Source organism: Chanos chanos, chromosome 2, assembly GCF_902362185.1.
Source record: "Chanos chanos chromosome 2, fChaCha1.1, whole genome shotgun sequence".
NCBI lineage: Eukaryota > Metazoa > Chordata > Actinopteri > Gonorynchiformes > Chanidae > Chanos > Chanos chanos.
In genome coordinates, this window is record NC_044496.1 from 663,353 (window position 1) to 685,000 (window position 21,648).

General features: G+C 46.7%; 2 protein-coding genes across 3 annotated transcripts in view; both read right to left on the reverse strand.

Annotated features, from left to right (window-relative positions):
- Positions 1 to 296: 296 nt before the first annotated feature.
- LOC115829003 (SHC-transforming protein 1-like) lies at positions 297 to 10,619 on the reverse strand. The gene is made up of 12 exons (XM_030793119.1): positions 10,275 to 10,619; positions 9,792 to 9,842; positions 6,751 to 6,821; positions 4,319 to 4,382; positions 3,989 to 4,096; positions 3,717 to 3,770; positions 1,989 to 2,040; positions 1,735 to 1,858; positions 1,172 to 1,328; positions 1,018 to 1,086; positions 643 to 843; positions 297 to 425 (listed from the first exon to the last, which is right to left on the reverse strand). Exons 1-12 carry the CDS (start codon positions 10,617 to 10,619, stop codon positions 297 to 299), a joined length of 1,425 nt encoding a protein of 474 aa, XP_030648979.1.
- Positions 10,620 to 13,888: 3,269 nt separating this feature from the next.
- The window catches only part of secisbp2l (SECIS binding protein 2-like), a 24,442-nt gene continuing 16,682 nt past the window's right edge, over positions 13,889 to 21,648 (reverse strand). For both annotated transcript variants that reach the window (XM_030764896.1, XM_030764895.1), the window contains exons 12-18: positions 21,463 to 21,632; positions 21,082 to 21,214; positions 19,451 to 19,613; positions 18,240 to 18,460; positions 17,498 to 17,652; positions 16,477 to 16,696; positions 13,889 to 15,243 (exon numbers count right to left, since the gene is read on the reverse strand). In XM_030764896.1, coding sequence (XP_030620756.1) covers positions 14,654 to 15,243; positions 16,477 to 16,696; positions 17,498 to 17,652; positions 18,240 to 18,460; positions 19,451 to 19,613; positions 21,082 to 21,214; positions 21,463 to 21,632 — 1,652 coding nt within the window. In that variant the 3' untranslated portion in view covers positions 13,889 to 14,653. The remainder of the gene's footprint in view (positions 15,244 to 16,476; positions 16,697 to 17,497; positions 17,653 to 18,239; positions 18,461 to 19,450; positions 19,614 to 21,081; positions 21,215 to 21,462; positions 21,633 to 21,648) is intronic.

A 21,648-nucleotide genomic window follows, 5' to 3' on the forward strand; every position in this document is an offset into this window, starting at 1 on the left:
AATCTACCCATATAAATCTACCCATATAAATCTACCCATATAAAATCTCTCAGTAAATCTACATGTGTAACAAGGCACAGTATCAGAGTATATAGACCAGCAGGACAATTACATCACATGCAGTTGTGCTTAAATGTGCTTCTGGAACATTATGGTCAAAACTGGTTTTTCCAAGAGTCAGAATCTATGGACTGGACTTCCAAACCAGGAAGCAAAATCGTGGTGCCGTCCATGACGTCAGGAAAAAGAGCGTGTGGGCCCGGTGCAGGGGCCTGGAGGACACTGATGTTCTCACTCTACTGCTTCATTAAAACGGGCTGCTTCAGCCTCAGCTCACTGCCACACGACACGATTGGCTGGTTACTGTCCATGTGATACTGTATAAGATGAGTGACACTGCTGAAAACGTGATCCTTGGTTCTCACCTGAAACACAGGACCTCATTTCAGTCAGAGTCACGTCTCCATGTTAGAGAATCAAGCTACATAACTAACCGTAAAACTGACACCGATTAAACAGGTCCAGCCATATGCAGAATTCATGTACTCCAGATAAAACTCGGTTTTGAAAGGTCAGAAATACAATGTTCGTATTTTCATAAGGCATGCAGGACTAATAAGACTCTGCTTAAAAGCTGTGTACCAGGCCCTCTGGGTCCATAAGCAGGAGGTGTTTGGCAGTGTCTCCCTGCAGTCCACTCAGCACATACTGACCCGGGGACGAACTGCTCTCCCTCACCAGGAAGTCTCCGCTGTCAGCCAGACGCTGCTCCGCCTCCCGCCGGCTCAGTCTGCCATGGAACCAGCGTTCTCTCTGTGACAGCTCCTGACAGAGGCTGGCTCCCTGCGCTGGAAAACACATTGGTAACTCTCCGTAACCGCTCTGTGGTGCGTACATCTCTGCCAAACTCAGACAGCACGTTTTATCCAAGCCAGTAAGTGTCGAGTACCATTTTCACCACAAACCTGCGTGTGAACAACGTTGACGCAGAGGACGGCATTTATACCCCTTACCTACAGATGGCACCGGCTGCTCCCTGCTCACAGAGCACTTCTCATAGGTGTTGAGAATCGGAGGGGGGCCAGTCTACACTCCAACACAAACAACGTGGGATGAGTCATCCAGGAAGTCACAAAGCTGCTGTCAGCCAATGAAAACATTAGGAGCTCACCGTGCCCCGCCTCTCCGGCGCATCCTCCACTTTCACGCGCAGGTCCAGGAGCCCGCCGAGGGGCGGACGCTTCCCCGGAATCTTATTGTAATAGTTATGCTCTTCGGCGTTCTCCGGAGACTTCTCTGGTTTAGGCCCACTGCGTGATCCAGACACTCTACGAACCGAAAACAGCAGCAGGGAAAGACAGCGTCAGCCAAATGAGAGACTACTCAGAGTGTTCAGCTTTTAGGGCACGAATCATCTGCTGAACGCAACAGCACTGAACACTATCCCTGCACACACACTGGAGTTTTGTATGTCCAGGTCACAAATACTGGCCAGTGAGTGGTTTGTTGTTTTGTTCCCAGATGAGATGTGTTGGACCCTGGTAACACTTTTGACCCAGGTGAAATGTGACAAAGAAAAAACCCTCTTCCCTGTAGAAATGCCCACACTGAGAGAGGAGTGTGTGAGAGGACTTCTCAGAGCTTTTTATGACATAGTATAATCCACTCTGTTACCTTACCTGTCAGCTGACACCTGAGGCAGCAAACAGAGCACAAACAGTGAGGACAACTCACCTTCTCTTCATGATAATAATCGTGGGATTAGAGAGGAGGTGTCGGAAGCGTCGCTCGAAAGCCTGCCTTATAGTGTTGATGACCTCCTGGGCCAGTCCTCCGGGGCATTCCAGTATGTGACAAGCTAAAAGAGTAAAAAACAGTGCATTTACACCACACATCCAGAAATGAAATAAAATGTTTGATTTAAATGGAGCACGATCCATTCCATCAGACACACACATCAGCCTACAGACGAGCATTTTGATACATACCTCTGTAACTGACAGACTCTTTGGCTACATAAGCAACATAATCAGCTGTGTCCTACAATAAAGCAAATTTAAAACAATAAAACAGAAAAGACATAGTGAATAAGTTCAAAAACCTGTGAGAAAAAACTGTCCTGCTTTTTCTGGGTGTAGTGAGAACTAATTATTTTCCAGTTTGGCTCATGTGTTTCTACCTGAGACCAACAGAGGTACTGGCTGCTCTCTGCAGGTCAACAGGAAACAAATCTATCCACTTCCAAGGGCTCACAGAACTGTCATTATCTCTAATCAAATTTCACGCTATGTGTCGCATGTGCTGCAGCAGGGCTGACTAATCCAGGATGAAAAGCAGGAAGTGGGTTTAGTGGCAAGAGGAGGGCAGTTGTGTTAATTCAATCAGAGCTTAACAAAGTGATTCTGTTACATCACACACTTCCTGTCCCTCTCTCTATTCCCTGGCTTCACAGACATTTTATGCCCTCTCTAAGCTATGCACCCGGTACATTACGACCACTACCTCTGATCTGGGATCAGTCACATAGAGCAGCAGAATACTAGTGTCCTGAGAGGAAGCAGGAAGACCAGATGAGCACCGATAAGAGATTTCCTAATGCCTACCGTTTGTACACTGGTATGTATGAGAGATTTAATTATGTGGAAATGTGTAAGTGTATGCCACTCTGATCAGTGCTTTAGAGGCCAAAACCACACCACACTGAAGGCAGACACAACACCGCTCTACAGCCTAACACAACACCGCTCTACAGGCTAACACAACACCACTCTACAGACTAACACAACACCGCTCTACAGGCTAACACAACACCGCTCTACAGACTAACACAACACCACTCTACAGGCTAACACAACACCGCTCTACAGGCTAACACAACACCACTCTACAGGCTAACACAACACCACTCTACAGGCTAACACAACACCACTCTACAGACTAACACAACACCACTCTACAGGCTAACACAACACCACTCTACAGGCTAACACGACACCACTCTACAGACTAACACAACACCACTCTACAGACTAACACAACACCGCTCTACAGACTAACACGACACCACTCTACAGACTAACACGACACCACTCTACAGACTAACACAACACCACTCTACAGACTAACACAACACCGCTCTACAGACTAACACAACACCGCTCTACAGACTAACACGACACCGCTCTACAGACTAACACAACACCACTCTACAGGCTAACACGACACCACTCTACAGACTAACACAACACCACTCTACAGGCTAACACAACACCACTCTACAGGCTAACACGACACCGCTCTACAGGCTAACACAACACCGCTCTACAGACTAACACAACACCACTCTACAGGCTAACACAACACCACTCTACAGGCTAACACGACACCGCTCTACAGGCTAACACGACACCACTCTACAGGCTAAATCCACAGTGCTCTACAGGCTAAAACCATAGCGCTCTACAGGCTAAAACCATAGTGCTCTACAGGCTAAATCCATAGTGCTCTACATGTTAACACCACACTGCTTTACAGGCTAAAACCATATTGTTCCACATGCTAAAACCTCACCACTTTATATGCTAATGCTACAGCGCTCTACAGGCTAATGCTACAGAAAGTCATAGGCTCACGCCACAGAAATCTACAGAATAACACCACAGTGCTTTAGAAACAGGTAAAAAAAAAAAACAAAGAAAAAAACAGGTCAAACATACGGGATCTCCTCCAGAGGCAAAGGAAATGGACTGCATGTGGTGATGGGCGATAGTCTAAAAAAAGAAAAGAAAAGAAAAAGAAAAAAGAGGAAGAGACTGTGTACAAGGCAGCATCGTGTCAGTCACACAAAAAAATACACACATGCTACACACTCTGAACATGTGAAGTGTCACTTTTTTCATGACACACAGGTGTAAACATGAAGCTAGTGATCATATTTTGTTTGACTGCTGATCATGTAGAGGTGGATGAGAGGAGCCTAGGGCCTTACCCTTAATGAGTCGACTGTCATCAGACTGAGACAGTCTGTCGAAATGTTCAGGATAATCTTCATCCCAGAAAACTGCAAATTACTTTTCCCCAAAATGGTCGAAAGTCCCTTCGGTGGAATTTGAAGAAACAAATATAAGATCTATATGTTGTGCTCTGAGCATATGAGTACATGCACACCCACACGCACACCCACACGCACACATACACACCCACACACACACGTACACATATACATACACACCCACACGCACACATACACACGCACACATATACATACACACACAGAGTTTGAGGTCGGGTGGGGGTGTTTTAAGAGAGGTGGTCTTACCTTCCTTTGCTTTAACACTGTTTTTGCCCCTGGCGCATTTTCACACAGAAAGCTTATGGCCTCGCTGCAGAGGGTTGGAAAAATGATTAAGAAAAATTGATCCTGGTCATTGTACACAATGAACACCTGTATTACATTACTCGCTGTACATTTAGACATTCAGTTTCACTGTATCTGTTACCAATTATTTACCAACATCTTGTGCTGATCTGATTATCATAGTGAGGAACCAGTTAGGGCAGCATCTTCTGTGTTAACGACAGATGATGTCCACTATGTCATAACTCATTCCACATGACGAGGAAACTGAAATCAGTGACGTTCATGTGTCACAATCACATAGGATAAGACAAACAAAGTGTGTGTGTGTGTGTGTGTGCGCACATGTGTGTGTGTGCGTGCGTGTGTGTGTGTGTGTGTGTGTGTGTGTGTGCATGTGTGTGTGTGCGTGTGTGTGTGTGTGAGCGCGCGCGCGTTTGTGTGTGCACGCGTGTGTTTGTGTTTGTGTGTGTATGCGCGTGTGTTTGTGTGTGTGTGCGCGCGCGCGTGTGTGTGTGTGTGTGTGCACGTGTGTGTTTGTGTTTGAGTGTGCGTGCGTGTGTGTTTGTGTGTGTGTGTGTGTGTGTGTGTGCGTTTGTGTGTGTGTGTGTGTGTGGTATGCAGAAAGACTATTTAGGTACAGCTCTGAAGAATAAAGAGTGTTTCTGTCTAGTCAGTGTAACACATACACAGTAAGTGCAGAGCAAAGAACACAGTAATAATGATTCATGGCCCTGAAAAGGCTTCGTTCAGAGAGGCAGACATGCCAGAGGTGTAGAGGACTGGGGGTCAGGGTTCATGTGGAATGTGGGGGGAGCCATCCTCCAGGATTCAGTCACTGCCCCTCATCCCCCCTTCCAGTCACCATGCTTTCACCCGGGATGAAGATTGTCTTTACCAACTCATTTTTCAACAATCAGTAGAATATAATGGGTGATTACAATTCATTTTTTACAAAATTATAAATGAAATGAAAGTTATTTCATTTGAAATTTTTTTCCACGACTTTACTGTTTTTCAGGTAGCAGTATTTTTGTTCTTTGCCTGTCAGTCCTGGAGGAAAACGTGCTCTCTGTTTTGGACGTTTATGAGTTTCTAGCTGAAAGAAGGGGTTGATAAAGTCTGAACAGTGTGACCAGTCTCTCATACAGAGGCTTTGGATCAATATCAGAGGGTTGCCCAGCAGAGACCAGCAACGCATTTCAGACAAGAATTTTTCTCCTAGTAAACAACTCACAACTGATACACTATTCTTCTCAATCTTTCAGATTCTACATGACAGCCTTTAAGAGGAAGTTTGTCCAAATTAGATTTTCTGGTCCATCATTTTTGGAGCTTCAGTGATGTCGTAAACAGCCGTTGGTCTGTTCTACATTCTGTCAGAAGTTGGTTGCCATGGTGTCAAAGTTAAACCCAAAACATAATGAGGCAGAGTATCGCAGATTGGTTTTCTCCTTAAAGTCACTAATCAAATGAACATTTAACAGCATTTGATTACAGGGAAAAGGCCAGCGCAAGCGTGAGAAACTCTGTGTGCAACATAGAACATGAGTGATACACAACAATACAGAGTTTTAAAATATCTAACAATCTTCCCTCTGCTTTTGGGGCCCTGAGTTAATTAGGATCCCCGTGAAAAGTGTAACATATTTCGCCTGATCCTGATTTTGCTGAGCCAGCAGCATCAGTGCGTTGTTTTGAAGCACATTATCAGTTGGTCATTTGACGTTTGCAGGATGTTCTTGTTAGATCAGTTTTTTTTCTCATGAGATTTCTCAAACAGGCGGAGACGCTGATTGATGTGCAGTCATATTTACAACCTGCCTCCGACTGTTATCTATTAAGTGGTGTTCGGTCAATTTAGAGTCAAGATTCTACAGTCTCCATGTTTACTCAACAAAAACTCCCATTTGGACATCTGCTTCCGAGCAAAATTTTTCACACAACTCCTCTAGTTTATGAGTAGTTGAATATTCCGGAAAAAAACCTGGACCTTCTGCTTTGATAACGCTCTGAGAAAAAATTGGCATTTGAACATTTGAACGTTGATCTGATCTTTTTCATAAGTTCAGACTATAAAAATTTGTGATTGCATTTAGCCATCGCTAATGGCTTTTCAAGCTCCCCTGGGCTCACAGCCTAGCACGTTTTCCCGCCAAGAGATAATTTCATTGGCCATGTCACCAGATCAGATTTATGTAATTAAACCACACAACTGGTATGTAGCCCATTGCTTCAGTGCGGTTTCCTGATTTCCCCGACTTTTGTGCGTGGGCTGAAATTCGGCTGCTGCCGTCACCGCCCTCTCCGGTGATGGGGATCATCGACCTCCAGCTCACATAAACATCTAGTCACTTCTGTCGCCATGGCATCAGCATGGCGTGGTGTCTTACCGTGTTACTTGCATTCTTGTTTCAAAGTCGAGCGCTCTCATTGACTGGGTCACCTCCAGACAGCCCATGTACTGTGGATGAAACAGAGTAGCGTTGGGAGCAGTGTGAATGCAGGCGTAGCGGAGACAGATAGCCATCAAAACGCCAAAGAACCAGTTCATTCCCTCACAGTGTGCTCTCATTTTAAAAACCATAAACAGTGAGCACACCATGCGGTGCTAAAAAACGGCATATTAATACTGTAATCCTAAACTGCAGTGTCCAACCCAACCCCCTGTGTCCAAGCCCCTAGGTGTGGTAAAAACTTGTGTGTGTGTGTGTGTGTCTGTCTTTGTGTGTGTGTGTGTGTGTGTGTGTGTGTGTGTGTGTGTGTGTGTGTGTGTGTGTAGGAGTCTGTGTGTGTGTGTGTGTGTGTGTGTGCGTGCGCACGTGTCTGTGAGTGTGTGTGTGTGTGTGTGTGCGCACGCGCGTGTGTGTGTGTGTGTGTGTCTGTGTTTGTGTGTGAGTGTGTGTGTGTGTGTGTGTGTGTGTGTCTGTGAGTGTGTGTGTGTGTGTGTGTGTGTGTGTGTGTGTGTGTGTGCTTGCTTCCTGTCCACCCACACTCACAGCAGCAATGATCTGGTTCTCTGTGATTGGCTGAGAGGTTCCACAGTGGTTAGTGACTCACTCACTGAACTCCTCAGTCTGGATGAGAGAGGCCAAGCTATATATACTGACAATCAATACACAGAACAGCATCGCACCTCCCCACCATCACCTCCTCTCTGCACTCTCCTCCCTTAATTGCCCTGGGGCACCGTGGGATTGGATAAGGTTCACTGATGTACGATTAAGTTCAAAGCAGAGCATCCACACAAATTAGAACAGCAAATAAATGATGAAACACAAACACATGTTCATCGTCTTGAGTATTCAGGCTTAACAGATGAAGGGTTAAATGGAGAATGATTATAACCATCAGTCCATCTGGGATGTGCTCTCTCTCTCTCTCTCTCTCCCTCTCTCTCTCTCTCTCTCTCTCTCTCTCTGAGATATGCTCCCTCTGTTCATAGAGTGAGGTAAAAATCAGGGTGTATTTGGTACTGAGGCCTGTGAGTGACAGAACGTTTGACCAGTGGGACAGGTGGGCTGGGTTTTTCTTTTGTTACACTGAAAGTGTATTCAGGTGTGACCTGTCTGGTGAAGCTTTGCCAACTCCCAGCAATGAACCTCATCCAAACTGGAGAGGATGAGTCATTTTAGCACAGGAAACAGTGTGTGAGGGAGGCGCTGAGACTGTGAGTGTGTGTGTGTGTGTGTGTGTGTGTGTGTGTGTGTGTGTGTGTGTGTGAGAGTGTGTGTGTGGCTTTCTGCTTCCTCTCCTCTTCTTCCCCTCCTCATCCACCATTTTGTCTGTGAGCTCTGTCTCACTCTCTGTCTCTGAGCTCTGTCTCTCTCTCTGTCTCTGAGCTCTGTCTCTCTCTCTGTCTCTGAGCTCTGTCTCTGAGCTCTGTGTCTCTCTCTGTCTCACTCTCTGTCTCTGAGCTCTGTCTCTCTCTCTGTCGCACTCTCTGTCTCTGAGCTCTGTCTCTCTCTCTGTCTCTGAGCTCTGTCTCACTCTCTGTCTCTGGGCTCTGTCTCACTCTCTGTCTCTGAGCTCTGTCTCTGGGCTCTGTCTTTCTCTCTGTCTCTGAGCTCTGTCTCTCTCTCTGTCTCTGAGCTCTGTCTCACTCTCTGTCTCTGGGCTCTGTCTCACTCTCTGTCTCTGAGCTCTGTCTCTGGGCTCTGTCTTTCTCTCTGTCTCTGAGCTCTGTCTCTCTCTCTGTCTCTGAGCTCTGTCTCTGGGCTCTGTCTTTCTCTCTGTCTCTGAGCTCTGTCTCTCTCTCTGTCTCTGAGCCCTGTCTCACTCTCTGTCTCTGGGCTCTGTCTCTCTCTCTGTCTCTGAGCTCTGTCTCTCTCTCTGTCTCTGAGCTCTGTGTCACTCTCTGTCTCTGGGCTCTGTCTCTCTCTCTGTCTCTGAGCTCTGTCTCTGAGCCCCGTCTCACTCTCTGTCTCTCTCTCTGTCTCTGGGCTCTGTCTCTCTCTCTGTCTCTGAGCTCTGTCTCTGGGCTCTGTCTCACTCTCTGTCTCTGAGCTCTGTCTCTCAGCTCTGTCTCTGTCTCTGGGCTCTGTCTCTCTCTCTGTCTCTGAGCTCTGTCTCTGAGCCCTGTCTCACTCTCTGTCTCTCTCTCTGTCTCTGGGCTCTGTCTCTCTCTCTGTCTCTGAGCCCTGTCTCACTCTCTGTCTCTGGGCTCTGTCTCTGTCTCTGGGCTCTGTCTCTCTCTCTGTCTCTGAGCTCTGTCTCTGAGCCCTGTCTCACTCTCTGTCTCTCTCTCTGTCTCTGGTCTCTGGGCTCTAGCTGTGACAGTCTGACTGAGCGCTTGGACTTTCTGCTGTATCCTCAGCCTTTCCCTGCTTTGCCTGTGTTTTTCGTTAACTCCATGAAAAACAAACAAAAAGACATTAACTCACAGACCCAATTTAAAAAAAAAAAAAAAAGTCAAACCTCATATAGAAAGATTGAAAAAAATCAATGCCCAGACAGACCACATTAAAAAGAATAACCTAACAACCTTCGCTGTCCAAATTAAAAAACAAGACCAAAAAAGGATCATTCATAAGCTTCTGAAGGACAGGCTGAGATCAAATACAACTCAATTCAATACAATACGAATCTTTCTGTTCTACTCAGTTCAATACAACACGAATCTTTCTGTTCAACTCAGTTCAATACAACACGAATCTGTCTGTTCAACTCAGCTCAATACAATACGAATCTTTCTGCTCAACTCAATTCAGTACAACACGAATCTTTCTGTTCTATCCCACATTTCAGGCAAAATATTTTAATGCTACTATGTGAAGGTGAGGAGATCACTTTAAAGAGGGAAATATGAAATCTGCTGTGGTTTCTCTTATCTGTGACCAAACCCAGTCCCACTACATGCAAATCCGTCTGTGAGTTTAGCTTGTTACATCAGATCAAGCGCTGCCTCGTTTCTACAACAAACACATACACTGACCAGGAACTTAAACAGGCCCAGTTTTGGCCAGAAAATGAGCGATATGTAAACCTGAAATATGGACACACACAGACACAGAACAAGGAAGAGCTGATTTAAAAGCATGAAATGAGCTGCAGTTGGTACCTTGATTTTGTAGCTGCTGTGGCGGTCTACAGGGTCAGCCGCGTGCCACTTCTTCTTCAGGACGGATTGGACTGAGCCACAATGCAGCAGCAGATGCTGTGTGTGTGAGGAGCACTGTGTGTTTGGGGAGCACTGTGTGAGTGAGGAGCACTGTCTGTGTGAGGAGCACTGCGTGTGTGAGGAGCACTGTCTGTGTGAGGAGCACTGTGTGTGTGAGGAGCGCTGTGTGAGTGAGGAGCACTGTGTGTGTGAGGAGCACTGTGTGAGTGAGGAGCGCTGTGTGAGTGAGGAGCACTGTGTGTGTGAGGAGCACTGGGTTCTGTGGTGGAGCTGGACACTGTCAGGACTGTGGTTCACTCTGGGCTGACGTTGGACGTCCTGTGCTCGGAGACCCGGTGATGCGGCCGGGCCGGAGATCCTCAGGCCGGTCATTCTGGGGATGAACCCAGACGGGATGGCGGCCGCCTCCCCTGGAGAACGAGTCTGCGGAGGTCCTGACCCCACGGGGTGTCCGAGCGCGTCAGAGGCGGCACCTTTGATGCTAACCTCCAGTGAGGCTGTGTTCTGCAGGCTGTCGTCCAGAGAGGCGACTGAGTCGCTTCGGAGACGAGTGTACCTGGCCCGGAGCAGCATGCCTCTCTGTGGGAAGAGTCCCGCCCGGAGTGACTTTCCACGGGCTTTGGGCTGCCACTCGTCTCTCATGGGCAGAGAAAATGGGACCTCAGTGGAACCATGTAATCTGTCACTGGTACAAGTCTCAGGGGCTGAGCACAGAAAGAGAGAGAGAGGGAGAAAGAGAGTAGGAGAGAGACAGAGGGAGAACGAGACAGAGAGAGAGGGAGAGAGAGAGAGACAGAGAGAGAGAGAGACAAAGAGAGAGAGAGACAGAGACACAGAGAGAGAGAGACAGAGAGAGAGAGAGAGAGAGAGAGAGAGACAGAGAGAGAGAGTTTATGAGTCAGAGCTGTTCTTCTAGGTCACGTCAATTTTTTCAACCTCAAGACACAATATCACACAACTGCATCTGTTTCTTTACCTTCCTCTCAAATACAGCTTGTTTCATCTCCAGCATTTCATCATTTTAAAAGTTACTGTGAATCTCTGAGAGATGCTGTCAGCAGAAACTGTCACACATATATTCACTGGTAGAGCTCACGGTCAGACAGGTAGACTGGGCTTTGTTACTGTACACACTCACCTGTCCTGATGGGACCCAGCGCTGGGACAGCTGCCCTCTCCAGTAGAGTCCAGATATGTCAGTCCAGTGGTTTTCTCCAGTCCTACCATACCACACACACACACACACACACACACACACACACACACAGATAAAGCGTGTCAGTGGCCTGCTCCTCACTCAGTGCTGATGAAGTGCGTTGGCCGAGCGGTCATGATGTGAAACGCTGGGTCCGTCTGCACCCAGGGAGCCAGAGATGCCGCAGTCCTCATGAATGAACTTTCCCGTTTTTTATGAATGAGTTCCTCCTTTGCTCTGCGCATGCTGATGCATGTGTGAATGGAGGGGAAGATGTCTGTAATTGAGTGGCAGTCCCCTAGGCCCTCCCCTCCAGGCTGCTAGCCAATCAGGGAGAGGTAGGGTGACTCATGCACCATAAATACACTGAGGCAGAAAAGCATTTGAATGTGTTCTGCTATTACATCCAGTTTTCTGGTTCAGTGTAAGTCACATTCAGAATTCAGCACCGCCCTGGCTCTGAGTCGAAATTTAGACTGGTCAGGAGAAAGGTTTTAATGCAAATACTGACACATGATGTGGAGAACACAACTCCACGGGATCTGTACTTCATCACACACACAGACAAATGGTGTCTGCTCTCGGAGATGCTCATTTCTGTAACCTCTTTCACAGTATCTATACTGTTTTCTTTTCACAATAATTCTGCCAGCTGATTTAATTTCCAAAGGGAGTCACAATGTCTGGAACTACAAACTAACAAGACCAGACAGTCTCAATACACAATCAAAGGCAACGTTGGTTGAAGCAAATTTTCCACGAAAAATCTCACACAAGAACAAGCCCTTACAAAAATGTGTTTGATGCTTCTAAACATCATCTAAGAAGTACATGGAAGGAAAAGGAGTTTTCCTCAGTGCGTGTGCTGTTGTACAGTGACTACAGTGTCAGGTGCCTGAAAAAGTCATATCGTACAGTGCAGGCTTTTGTGTGGATATTCAAATCCACAGCAGGAGGAAGAGACAGGTCCTGATTTGCATTTCCGACTGTCCTGTCTCAATTACACGCAAAGAAGGAGGGCTTTTCACAGCCCTGGATGACGTCACGCATCTCACCTGGAGCGTTTCACAGGACTATCACCACGCTTCTCTGGGAAGACTCCGGAAAACTGTCCACAGCTCCGCGGGTCCGCACGATCCAAATATATAAAGTGCTTAATAATGCGAATAACACTAATGCTAACAGTAGACCCAGAACTTCTATTTAAAATACATGTACTGCTATAGTTGAGATCACACACAATCCATCACACACAGTTTATTTAAAACATTTTAATGGGATTAATGATTGGTCAACATAATCAAACAGAAGAGCAGTTATTGTATGACAGGAGCATCTACATTTGACTAGTGCTGTACAGTTTTAGGAAGTGATTTTTCAATAGTCATATAAAGACAAGCAGCACAGTGAGAAAAGATACTTCATAAAACCATTTTCACATTAGTTACAAGAGTTTGTTTACTATTATTTACATAGTGCAAAAGACACGTTTGCTATCATTCCTCCATAAACATGAAGACAAAGAGAAGACTGGTTAGGCACAGCTGTACCGGCCGTTACAGATCATAAACGTCTACGACAACTCCGGCTCACAGACCAGCCTTAGCCATGTCAGAATGCCAATGTCCAAATCACTAAAAAAATCATTGTTGGTTTTTTTTCCTCCTATGACTGTGTAATGTCCTCGTGTAGACTGCTGGCAGGACGGCTGCTCTTTCCCCACCCAGACGCAGTCTCCTGTCCCAGTAATACTGACAGCCACACCCCAGAACCCCAGCACAGCCAGCCAGTGTCTCACCACTCCAATGGACTTAATGAAGCTGGGAGGTGTGTGTGTGTGTGTGTGTGTGTGTGAACCAGCACTGTGGACATTAGAAACCATTTAAACTATAACATATAGTCTGGGAAAGTTTGGTCAAAGCACAATGACTGACTGTCCTATTCACAAACCTCTGATAAGCCAAAGTCAAACCCCACCTCACTCCTCACAGCTGTCAAACCCCACCTCACTCCTCACAGCTGTCAAACCCCACCTCACTCCTCACAGCTGTCAAACCCCACCTCACTCCTCACAGCTGTCACTCTATATATCACTCCTCACAGCTGTCAAACCCCACCTCACTCCTCACAGCTGTCAAACCCCACCTCACTCCTCACAGCTGTCACTCTATATATCACTCCTCACAGCTGTCAAACCCCACCTCACTCCTCACAGCTGTCAAACTATATATCACTCCTCACAGCTGTCAAACTCCACGTGACTCCTCACAGCTGTCAAACCCCACCTCACTCCTCACAGCTGTCAAACCCCTTGTCACTCCTCACAGCTGTCAAACCCCATGTCACTCCTCACAGCTGTCAAACTATATATCACTCCTCACAGCTGTCAAACCCCACCTCACTCCTCACAGCTGTCAAACCCCACCTCACTCCTCACAGCTGTCAAACCCCACCTCACTCCTCACAGCTGTCAAACCCCACCTCACTCCTCACAGCTGTCTCTCTGTTACCTTATAATAATCTGACAAAAGGCTCCATGAAACACATAAAATCAGTACTGATATATAAAAAAAAAAAAAAAAAACAAAAAACCCAGGATACAAATGCACAAAGAAAGCATCTAGCAACTCAAACAGCAGACAGAACACATCCCAACATTTTTTTTACCCAAGCAATATAAATATTACAGGTATTAGCACCACCTATACAGGTTATGTACATGTCACGATTTGTTCTAGAGTACACACATTAGCTCAGAAAGATTTCAAACCTCAATCATTTCCACAGAGTATAAGTTCTCCACAAGAGGACAAACAAAATATTTAAATATTCACTCTTTTTCTTTGGATTTTTTTTTATACTTCGATGTCAATTTTTTCCGTTTTGATGAGGATAAACTGGCCTCCTCGGCCATGAAAGGATTACTTGCTAGAGTAAGAAGACAGGCGGCAAGGCCCGGACAAAACGCTCCAAACACCACAGATTTCTCTACACGGTTTCATATCTGATACAGGGGCAACACAGAACATAGGCAAATAAATTAATAAGTAAAAGACAACTGACTCATTAACGTTGCTATAAGAGAGACTGAAGTTATGACCACACGTTTCTATGGCGACAGAGGCCTTCATTCTCTGCGGCGGTCTGACGGGGCAGTGGGCGGGGACAGCCTGGCCTCCACCACTCCTTCCACCTGCCACTCCCACCTCCATCAGTTACCTCCAGTCGCTCTGTCTGTGCTCTGAGTCCCAGTTCAGTTTGTCAGACAGTACTGGTCTGGAGAGACTTCTGTTTCCCTTTTACAGACAGGAAGTGGTCCTCTGGCCTGTGCAGGCAGGCTGAGTCCAGCTGTGTGTCTGCAGTGTGACTGACGGGGCAGTGGGCGGAGCTGCGTGTGGCGTCCCTGAGTTTGGACAGTGGGTTGTGGGGTCGGAGTGAGGGAGGACAGGGTGTCTGTGGGGGGGTTGGGGGGCATGTTCTCTCAGGCTCGCGGGTTCTCAGAGTCCTGCTGGTCCTTGTCGTCCAGTCCTGGCTCCGTGAGGTCAGAAGAGTCTAACTCTTCATCGTCGTGGCTTTGCCCCCCCTCCTCTTCCTCATCTGTGCTGTCCTGGCTCTTATTACCCAGCTGCAGGTTTTCCAACGTTTTTGAGACCCAAGATTCTATTCTGCTAAGTGGGGGCACTTCCAAAGAGATGGGCTCTGGCGTATAGTCTTCCTCGTCCTCCTCCTCTTCCTCAGCCTCCTCCAACATGCCGGGAACCAGGGTACTGGTGGTGCTGGTGATGGAGGAATTGAGCAAGTCTCTGCAGCTCCCGTCCAGGGAGCCGGTCTCAGTGCTCTGCTGAGACGCCCACTCCAGACGGTCGTCTGTTTTGCCCTCCAGACGGTCGTCTGTTTTGCCTTCCTCTCTCTCTTGTGCGGTGCCTTCTCTCCCGGCCTGCGTGGGCGGGGGTACTGAGGTCAGGGTGGCCCCCGGTGGCTCGACGTCTCTGACCGCTGCCTTACCGCTGGGCTCATTCTCCGGGAGCTCCATGCCATCAGATGACTCCACCATGTTCCTCCAGTTGGTTTCTGCAGGAAGCGAAAAGACCAATCAGTGAAGACAGTGCTACAGCAAAACTGCTCTCTTTCCGGAAGCTTTTAAATACCAAAGCAGACACTGCAGTACATATATCATTTCTTAAAAGAAATTTGTGAACCAACTGAGTTCAGATAGCCTTTGCCTTCAGAGGGGCTTTCATTCCTGGGATTCTGTAACGCAGGGTCTGGTGCGTTTTTACTGGGATAGGGGTTTTGACTGACTTCTGCTTGACGGTACCCTGGTCTATGAAATCTGGTCATGTGTGTTAAATCTTAGGACACAAGGTGAGGAGCCCATTTCTGCACTACACCAGGTGGCTGGTCATGTGATTTCCAACTGTACCAGAGGGCAAATAAGATCTCCAGGCTGGTGAAATGGGAACACACTAACCAGACTGGTGAAATGGGAACACACTAACCAGACTGGTGAAATGGGAACACACTAACCAGACTGACTGTGGTCCCATCAATGCCAGATTTCTTTACTCCACTGGTCAGAACTTCGGGGTTTTTTTTCTTATGCATTGGGTTCCAAACTTAAATACCAACTCAGTAACACTCAAAACTGCCCATTTCCACTGAGACTCTACAGGACAGAGATGAACAGTGGTTTCTGTGGTGGTTTTTCAGGCTGTTTTAGTTTTTCAGGCTAGGGTCAGGGTCAGGGTCAGGGTTAGGGTTAGGGTCAGGGCTAGGGTCAGGGTTAGGGTTAGGGTTAGGGTCAGGGTCAGGGTCAGGGTCACCTGTCCGGCCTTGGCCCCGAGCCGTGGTTCTTCAGTTGTCCGTCTTTTCTCTGTCCTGATTCTCAGTCTCCTCAGCACATTAGATCATTTGACCTTCTGATGAGTAGTATATGCTTGCTATTCAGGTGTAAAACACTCTAGGCTTACATTGATTCTAATGTTTTGTGGTGGGAACACGTTGACTAAACCGTGAGGTGTAGAGCCTTTGAAAAGGAGTCTCCTCTCACTGAGATGTGTAGGTGTTATATTGTAAGAGTTATCATGTGTAGGTGTTATATTGTAAGAGTTATCATGTGTAGGTGTTATATTGTAAGAGTTATCATGTGTAGGTGTTATATTGTAAGAGTTATCATGTGTAGGTCTTATATTGTAAGAGTTATCATGTGTAGGTCTTATATTGTAAGAGTTATCATGTGTAGGAGTTATATTGTAAGAGTTATCGTTTCAGCTCTCCTCGGCCTGGGTTTCTCCACTGTCTTACCGTACTCCTTCTCGTTGACCTCAGAGATGGGCTCGGAGATGACACTGCAGAAAGAGATGGCGCTGGCTGAGGAGTGGTTGCGGACATGGCCCATGTGATGGGAGGCCTTCTTGGCGTTTTTCAGGGCCTCTTCAGCCTGCTCCTGCTCCAGAGCAGACACCATGTCTTTATACGCCTTCCTGGCCTCCTCTGTGAGCGACACCAGCTTATTAAACAGGTCCTGAAGAGACACACGCCAACACAAATAATCAGTCACAGCTGAAACGACAGCACCGTCAACAACACCATCCGCTCTTTATGTATATATGGAGAAAGGGCAGAGGTCCACGGTGGATCTGTATATGTGAAGATGAGGGTAAGGACAGAAGGCAGATCTGTATATGTGAAGATGAGGGTAAAGACAGAAGGCAGATCTGTATATATGTGAAGATGAGGGTAAAGACAGAAGGCAGATCTGTATATATGTGAAGATGAGGGTAAAGACAGAAGGCAGATCTGTATATATGTGAAGATGAGGGTAAAGACAGAAGGCAGATCTGTATATATGTGAAGATGAGGGTAAAGACAGAAGGCAGATCTGTATATATGTGAAGATGAGGGTAAAGACAGAAGGCAGATCTGTATATGTGAAGATGAGGGTAAAGACAGAAGGCAGATCTGTATATATGTGAAGATGAGGGTAAAGACAGAAGGCAGATCTGTATATGTGAAGATGAGGGTAAAGACAGAAGGCAGATCTGTATATATGTGAAGATGAGGGTAAAGACAGAAGGCAGATCTGTATATATGTGAAGATGAGGGTAAAGACAGAAGGCAGATCTGTATATATGTGAAGATGAGGGTAAAGACAGAAGGCAGATCTGTATATATGTGAAGATGAGGGGAAGGACAGAAGGCAGATCTGTATATGTGAAGATGAGGGTAAAGATGCCTGTCATGCCTGCCTGTTGCTAAGGACAGTCTCCGTCATGCCTGCCTGTTGCTAAGTGGTCTGATGCTGTGTAGGACAGAAGGCTCTTACCTCAGCTCCAGAGTAGTTGAAGATGCCCACAACACTGACTGGCACCAGTTTGTTGACGCAGCGGCCCAGCGCTTTCCGACCCAAGGCAAAGACAAAGGGGATCTCCTGTTCTCGTGCCATGGCGATGACATTGTACAGCGCCTCATCCAGACCACCTAAGCCATCAGTCAGATCTCTTTAAGCTCTCAGTTAGGTTACAGCTTACTGCTGTGTTAGCTCACAGCATCCTCTGCTCAGCCCACAGCTGCGTGTGCATTTTAACCAACAGAAACACTGTGCTGTCACTTTTACAAGTACATGAGGATTATGCATTGTGGCTGCCTGGCCCTTTAAAAAAGGATGAGTACTGCCCTCTTCTGGCCAGTACTCTGCACACGCTCAGTAACTCAGGGCTGGGCTTAACGCTTCTCAACAACAAGAACAAAGTTCATTTCAATTCTTCAATCTTTTTTTTTTTTTCTTGCTGTTATCTCAACGGTGAGTCATTTTAAGAAAAAAAAATATGATCTAAAGGGATTAACTCATCTCTGACAGAAAATAATTACATGTGTGCATTAGTTCTTCAATAAGCATTTTAAGAACCCAGCTGTTAAGACAAGATAGTTTATGGGAAAGAGGTGGAAATAGTGAGTTTTTAACCTGTGAGAGCAGTTTGGTCATTAAAGTGCTACAGACTGGACACTGTACATTAACCATGAGAGACAGCCTGTCAGCGCACTGGAATAAAGCAGTGGGTTCTGACCTTTGGACTGGATCTTCTCACAGTTGGGCGAAATGATGACACACTTGATCTTGTTAAGTTTCATGTGTTTGGTGACCTCACGCAAACCCATGACCAGTCTGCGTTTGGCCTTGGCCTTGGTGGGGTCTTTCTGATAAACCCGCTCCTGGAAACGCACCAGGGCCTGAAGCAGGAGCGTCACACTCTCATCAATCTCCTTATTCAGCACCTGGTTACAGTACCTACAGACACACACACACACACACACACACACAGACACACAGACACACAAGTACACAGTTAAGCACATCCAACAACTTGCTTTGTATTCCTGTGTTTAGGGTCATATTTGGGGTGTTCTCTGTTCCTGTGTTTAGGGTCATATTTGGGGTGTTCTCTGTTCCTGTGTTTAGGGTTATATTTGGGTTGTATTTTATATATATATATATATATATATATATATATATATATATATATATATATATATATATATATATATATATATATATATATATTATGCTTCGCACTGCTACACTACTAATCCTTTGTCAGAAGACCTCAGCTGTAAAAGAGCAAATCTTATCTTATACTCCGCATTTTGTTTTTTAAATTAACGGCAAAAATTAAAGGCGAAATATGCAGACTGGCCATGAGGCAGAGGATGGTGTGAGGGCGAAGACACAGAAACTGTAGACCGTCTAAAGTCCCTCCCGTGGACGTTCTGTGTGACTGTGGTAGGCTGGAACAATGGAGCGAGGGCAGACGGCATTTGGGGAACAGAGGGCTCTCTGTGAGGACGGCAGACATACGTTCTGCTGATGTGACATTTGTACAAGTCGCTGGACAATCCATTACTGTATAGAGCTTCTTTTCAAAAGGGCCATTAACATTTCTGGAGGTTGACAAAGACGTGGCTCTGGGACCGCCCAAGAATTTCAGAACAAATCTGGTTTTTCTCCACGGCCCCAGTCCAGGCTCTCATGGGGACTTACTGAAACTCTTACTGAGAGGCTGTCAGCTGTGTGGCAAGTTAGGTGATACTCAGTGCACCATAATCACACAAAATGCCCCTAACAGAGTGTAAAATCTAACCCTGTAAAAGAGGAGATGACTGTGTGTGCCGTCCTAAAGCTCTGAGAGTTTGACTGGGAGCGCTGAGTGAAGGCGGGTGCAGGTGAAGCAGGGCTGAGAGCAGAGACTGTGAGTTTGGAGGACGCGGCGTGTGGACTCACTCTCTGAAACGCCGACTGTGGATCTTGGTGATGGCGGCCGTGGCCATGGGGCTGCCGATGCCGGAGCTGGCCGGGGAACCCTGGGAAACGGGCGTGATGCTGCACGGGGAGTTCTGACTGGCCGGAGACAGCGATGCATCGCTAGGCATGCTCAACCCATTCTCTACAAAGCCAAATATGCCAAAGGAGACGTCAGTCACAAAGTCAGGACATGACTGTGAAAACCAGCAAATAGTCACCAACATCACTCTCATGTGGACAACGGGCCCTGGTGCTCATACACCTGAAATGTCATAAGCAGGCATGTCATCTGGTACTCATACACCTGAAATGTCGTAAGCAGGCATGTCATCTGGTACTCATACACCTGAAACGTCATAAGCAGGCATGTCATCTGGTACTCATACACCTGAAATGTCATAAGCAGGCATGTCATCTGGTACTCATACACCTGAAACGTCATAAGCAGGCATGTCATCTGGTACTCATACACCTGAAACGTCATAAGCAGGCATGTCATCTGGTACTCATACACCTGAAACGTCGTAAGCAGGCATTTCATCTGGTACTCATACACCTGAAACGTCATAAGCAGGCATGTCATCTGGTACTCATACACCTGAAACGTCATAAGCAGGCATGTCATCTGGTACTCATACACCTGAAACGTCATAAGCAGGCATGTCATCTGGTGCTCATACACCTGAAACGTCATAAGCAGGCATGTCATCTGGTACTCATACACCTGAAATGTCGTAAGCAGGCATGTCATCTGGTACTCATACACCTGAAATGTCGTAAGCAGGCATGTCATCTGGTACTCATACACCTGAAACGTCATAAGCAGGCATGTCATCTGGTACTCATACACCTGAAACGTCATAAGCAGGCATGTCATCTGGTACTCATACACCTGAAATGTCATAAGCAGGCATGTCATCTGGTACTCATACACCTGAAACGTCATAAGCAGGCATGTCATCTGGTACTCATACACCTGAAACGTCATAAGCAGGCATGTCATCTGGTACTCATACACCTGAAATGTCGTAAGCAGGCATGTCATCTGGTACTCATACACCTGAAATGTCATAAGCAGGCATGTCATCTGGTACTCATACACCTGAAATGTCGTAAGCAGGCATGTCATCTGGTACTCATACACCTGAAACGTCATAAGCAGGCATGTCATCTGGTACTCATACACCTGAAATGTCATAAGCAGGCATTTCATCTGGTACTCATACACCTGAAATGTCGTAAGCAGGCATGTCACCTGGTACTCATACACCTGAAATGTCATAAGCAGGCATGTCACCTGGTACTCATACACCTGAAATGTCATAAGCAGGCATGTCATCTGGTACTCATACACCTGAAATGTCGTAAGCAGGCATGTCATCTGGTACTCATACACCTGAAATGTCATAAGCAGGCATTTCATCTGGTACTCATACACCTGAAATGTCATAAGCAGGCATGTCATCTGGTACTCATACACCTGAAACGTCATAAGCAGGCATTTCATCTGGTGCAGTGCAGAGGCCTTAGAAGAGGAAAAGCATGATAGATGTTTGATGAGCAGACGTTTGATTTGGCCTGGTGTGGAGGTTTGGAGAAGGAGCACTCACCCTCCTGAGACACCCCGTCACGGGACAGGTCGTCTGTGAAGTGCAGCTGGTGGTCTGTCGGCTCGTCTGGGTCCATGACACCCTGGTCCAGAGAAAACTTGCCCCTCTTCCCCTCTCTCTCCTTCAGAATAATCTGTGGACGAACCACGGCAGGTTACAGCGGGGGTCAAAGGCCAGCAGGGTTACTGTAATCTTATTCTCTCAAAGCTGGAGGTGTTGGGAAACAGAGAATCTGAAGGTTGTGAGAGAGTGAGAGAGCTGGGGAGACAGGTGCTATCATTAAAGGAGCAGAATGAAACCCATGGGGCTGACGGCAGACCACAGGGCTTAGACCACTGGAGTGAAATCATGTGTTGTAAATGCAGGATTGTAGACACTCACCTTCTTCAGTGCGGTGGGTCTCTTGACTTTGGGAATTTCTCTCTCTTTGCCCCTTTTCAGGCGCGGGGCAGTGGAATCAAGGGCGTTATGTGGGATACTGTACGTCTGGCTCCTCACCGCACACACTTTACTGCCTGAATCCTTACTGTGGAAGGGCGTCGTTGTGCCTACTACACACAGAGCAGA

Coding starts and splice junctions, on each gene's coding strand:
- LOC115829003 (XM_030793119.1), bottom strand. CDS start 10,619: ATGAGAGACGAGTGGCAGCCCAAAGCCCGTGGAAAGTCACTCCGGGCG. Junction 4,097..4,318: donor CAGTGTTAAAGCAAAGGAAG/GTAAGACCACCT, acceptor ATTCCACCGAAG/GGACTTTCGACCATTTTGGG. Junction 2,041..3,716: donor TTGCCTCTGGAGGAGATCCC/GTATGTTTGACC, acceptor GCTTTATTGTAG/GACACAGCTGATTATGTTGC.